The 3,809-nt window shown below is 42.3% G+C and overlaps 1 protein-coding gene across 1 annotated transcript; it reads right to left on the reverse strand.

The window, feature by feature from the left end:
* Nucleotides 1-416: 416 nt before the first annotated feature.
* LOC137318172 (probable G-protein coupled receptor 139) lies at nt 417-2,220 on the reverse strand. The gene is made up of 2 exons (XM_067981130.1): nt 2,151-2,220; nt 417-1,318 (listed from the first exon to the last, which is right to left on the reverse strand). The coding sequence occupies exons 1-2, from the start codon at nt 2,218-2,220 to the stop codon at nt 417-419; spliced, it is 972 nt and encodes a 323-aa protein (XP_067837231.1).
* Nucleotides 2,221-3,809: the final 1,589 nt, after the last annotated feature.

The raw sequence follows: 3,809 nt of genomic DNA on the forward strand, positions 1-3,809 counted from the left end.
AGAGAAGGTTAAGGCGTGAGTTAATAGAGGTGTTCAAAAAGGTGATGGGTTTAAAAGAGTTTATTGGCAGAAACTCGATACAATGGCAGAAGGATTCATAACCAGAGGACACCGATTTAAGAACATTTGCAAAAGAAGCAGTTGGGAGATGAGGATTTTTTGAACCAGCGAGTTGTTCTGATCTGGAATGCACTGCCTGAAAGGGTAGCGGATGGAGATTCAATCTTAGCTTTCAAAAGGCATTTGCATAAATACTTGAAAAGTAAAAAAAATTCTGAGAAATTGGGAAAGAGCACAGAAGTGGAACTAATTGTATCGGTCTTTCATGAACAGGCACAGGCACGCTGGGCTGCAAGAATCTATAATTCTATATTTGAGCTTCAGTTAGGAGAGGAAGCTTAGGTTAGATTTTTCATTCATTTCACCAATCTCAGAATAAAAGTCCAAGGAAATGTCATCATCTTCTTCAGTTCTTCCCTGAATTTAGTTTGGGTAGCTGCATAAATACACGTGTTTGTGCAGGAACTCAAATACATAAGCAGATATCCGGTTTCAGTGCTGATATATGCAGGGGTTTCATAATCGCCTGGATAATGCACGGTGTTTGTCAGTTTGGTCGCTAAAAAACTCACTGCAGCTGTCAGCCACAACAGTATGAAACAGCCCGAAACCGTGAAGAGTAAAACGATGGATTTCCTTCGGTTCTCCATCTCTGGATCGCTCTGATTCTCACTGCTGCGACCGCGGATTCCCCTCCGGGCTCTACTGGCTACTACAATACGTCTGACTGTCAAACAATTGAACAGTAACATCAAAGCAAAAGGAAGCAATGGAATTAAAATACTGCGTAACCAAGAGTAGACGACGCCTGCAGGCTTTGAAAAAAAGTCCACTCTGGTGCGGCAACCCCAGTGAACATTGTTAATGATTCGTTCAGGTTCATATGCAAAGCAAAAGGGGATGTCCTTTAAACAGAACAGGGCACTGACGGTTGTTAAAACCGCAGACGCAGTTCTCACTGTGCAATATTTTGTTTTAAACTTCTGACAACATATCGCTACAAATCGGTCAAATGTGAACAAGACTGTGAACCACACCGTCATATCCAGCGCAGCAGCATTCATGTAAATAATGAACTTACAAACGGCAGTGTAGGACAGGAATGAATATGGAAAGTGATAACTTAAAATGTGATACACTATTACATTGAAAATGATGACCAGCAGCTCTGCTGTTGCCATGGCCACCATGTAGACAGAAATACATTTGGAAAGGCCGCAATTTCCTCTGGAGAGAATCACGATTGTCACCAGGTGCGCTGTAAGAAAGAGGAACAAGACGAAATTACCGGGGACACTCAGATAAATCTCAGAGCATATTGTGGAGAAATATTTAGATGTGTCCCTACGTGGGTTATGTGCACGGATTCTTTTTTTAATATAGGCGAACATTGACAACAGTTTGTTTAAAAGAAAGCAATCATGGAACAATGGAGGTACGAAAAACCCGCCGTCCTTCCAGTATCCTTCAGTCAGACATCGTCAAGTACTAAATATCATTTCATAGCAATTAATGGAAAGATATGAATTCAAATAAAACATTCAGCTGAGGCAAAGGCATTCAATTCAGGTCGAGACTGAGTTTTTTCTATTCATATTCGGCCCGAGGGAGCTGCTCGGTACCAGAGCGGGAGCTGGTGGAAAGGCGAAGGTTTTTTGCAGCCGTGGGGAAGAGAGCAGCTCCCTGAACGGCAATTATTTCTGAAATGATCTTACAAAGGCCCTTGTTGGGTGGAGGTGGCTGCAGACCGAGGAATTATTAACTTAAAGTGGACCGGGAACAAAGTTACAAATAAAATGATGTCCATGGATACTAAGCAACACGTTCTTTAATGATCGATGTATTGTTAATGGGGCCGGGGAATCAGTCTCTCCCTCCCTCGGTATAATGAAGAAAGTTGATCGCTCGTTGCCCACAAACTATCGACCAGAGCAGCGCCTCGCCGGCCTTGAGGACCGGTAAGATTCCTGCTGATATTCACCAACTTATCCCGGTGGATAAGTGACTCTGCAATGAGAACAATCTCGGAATCTGTTTCATTAACATTGAGACAGTCAACAGCTATTAAACAACAGGACTCATTGACTTACCGGGAACACCAAAGGCCGCGAGAACAGGGTAGTAGGTATTCTTTATCTGTAAAATTATTGGCAGTTCCATTATATATAATAATGGGTGAATCCTGTCCGGCTTTACGGTTCCGATTGGAGTGTATCTGAGATCCGTAAATATTCCCCCTTTATAGAACAATCGGTGTCCTGTGAGAAAATCAGGTTACGCAATATTTGGCATTAGTTACAGTCACTTAACAAACAAGGCGCGATTTTCGCTTCTGTGCGTTGGGAAGTCAATGGGGAAATTGCACATCTCCGTCCATGAAACTCCGTCGAATAACATCAATGAGCAGAAAGGAATCCAAGAGAAAATGCCCTGTGCGCATGCTCAGTGATACCGAAAGGATGCATTCCTCCCAGACTCCACGTTCGGTTCTTGAGGCATCCAATAATTCGGTGAAGTCTTCGATCATTCATTGCATGATGCCATTTGTTTTGTACTTTGATGATCACTGGTGATGACTCCGCTCTGATAATACTGGTGATGATTCGGCACTGACATTACGGGTGGTGACAGTACTGTAACATTAATGGAGATGACCCAAGGCTAACATTACTGGTTATCACCCTACCCTAACATTACTGATGGTGACCCTACTCTAACTTTATTGATAGTGGCCCGACCCTAACATTACTGATGGTGACCCTACTCTAACTTTATTGATAGTGGCCCTACCATAATATCGTGACCGACCCTAACCTTATCGATGGTGACCCTACAATAACATTACTGGTGGACACTCCACTCTAACGTTACTGGTGATGACCCTACACTAACATTACAGTTCGTGACCCTAATCTAACATTACTGATGGTGATCCGACCCGAACATTATTGATGGTGAACCTACCCTAACATTACTGGTAGTCACCCTATATTGCTGATGGCGATCCTACGCTAACATTATTGGGGGTGACCCTCTCAGCATCTACCTTTATAGTCTCCTCAAGGTCTTATATGTTTCCATAAGATTACCTCTCATTCTTCTCAACTCCAGTGTATACAGGCCCAACTTGTCCAACCTTTAATCATAAGATAACACCCTCCACCCAGGAATCAGTGAAGTGAACCTTCTCTGAACCACCTCCAAAGTAATTATGACCTTTCTTAAATAAGGAGACCAAAACTGCACAAGGTATTCTATGTGTGGTCTCACCAATGCCCTGTACAACTGTAGCAAAACATCTCTACTTTTATATTCCATTCCCCTTGCAATAAACGACAACATTCCATTTGCCTTCCTAATCAGTTGTTGTACCTGCATACTAACTTTTTGTGATGCATGTACAAGGAAACCTAGATCGCTCTGTACCTAAGAATTCTGCAGTCTCTCTCCCTTTAAACAATACATTGCTTTTCTATTCGTCCTACCAAAGTGGACAAGTTCACGTTTTCCCACATTGTAGTCCAACTGTCAAATTGTTGTCACTCACTTAACCTCTCTATATCCCTTTGCAGACTCTTTATGTCCTCTTCACAAATTACTTTCGTACCTACTTTTGTGTCATCAGCAAATTTAGCAACCATACATTCGGTCTCATCATCCAAGTTATTGATACAGATTGTAAATAGTTGAGGCCCAAGCACTGATTCCTGTGGCTCTCCACTCGTTACATCTTACTAACCTAAAAAGGA

Source organism: Heptranchias perlo, unplaced genomic scaffold (assembly GCF_035084215.1).
Source record: "Heptranchias perlo isolate sHepPer1 unplaced genomic scaffold, sHepPer1.hap1 HAP1_SCAFFOLD_66, whole genome shotgun sequence".
In the NCBI taxonomy this organism is placed as follows: Eukaryota; Metazoa; Chordata; class Chondrichthyes; order Hexanchiformes; family Hexanchidae; genus Heptranchias; species Heptranchias perlo.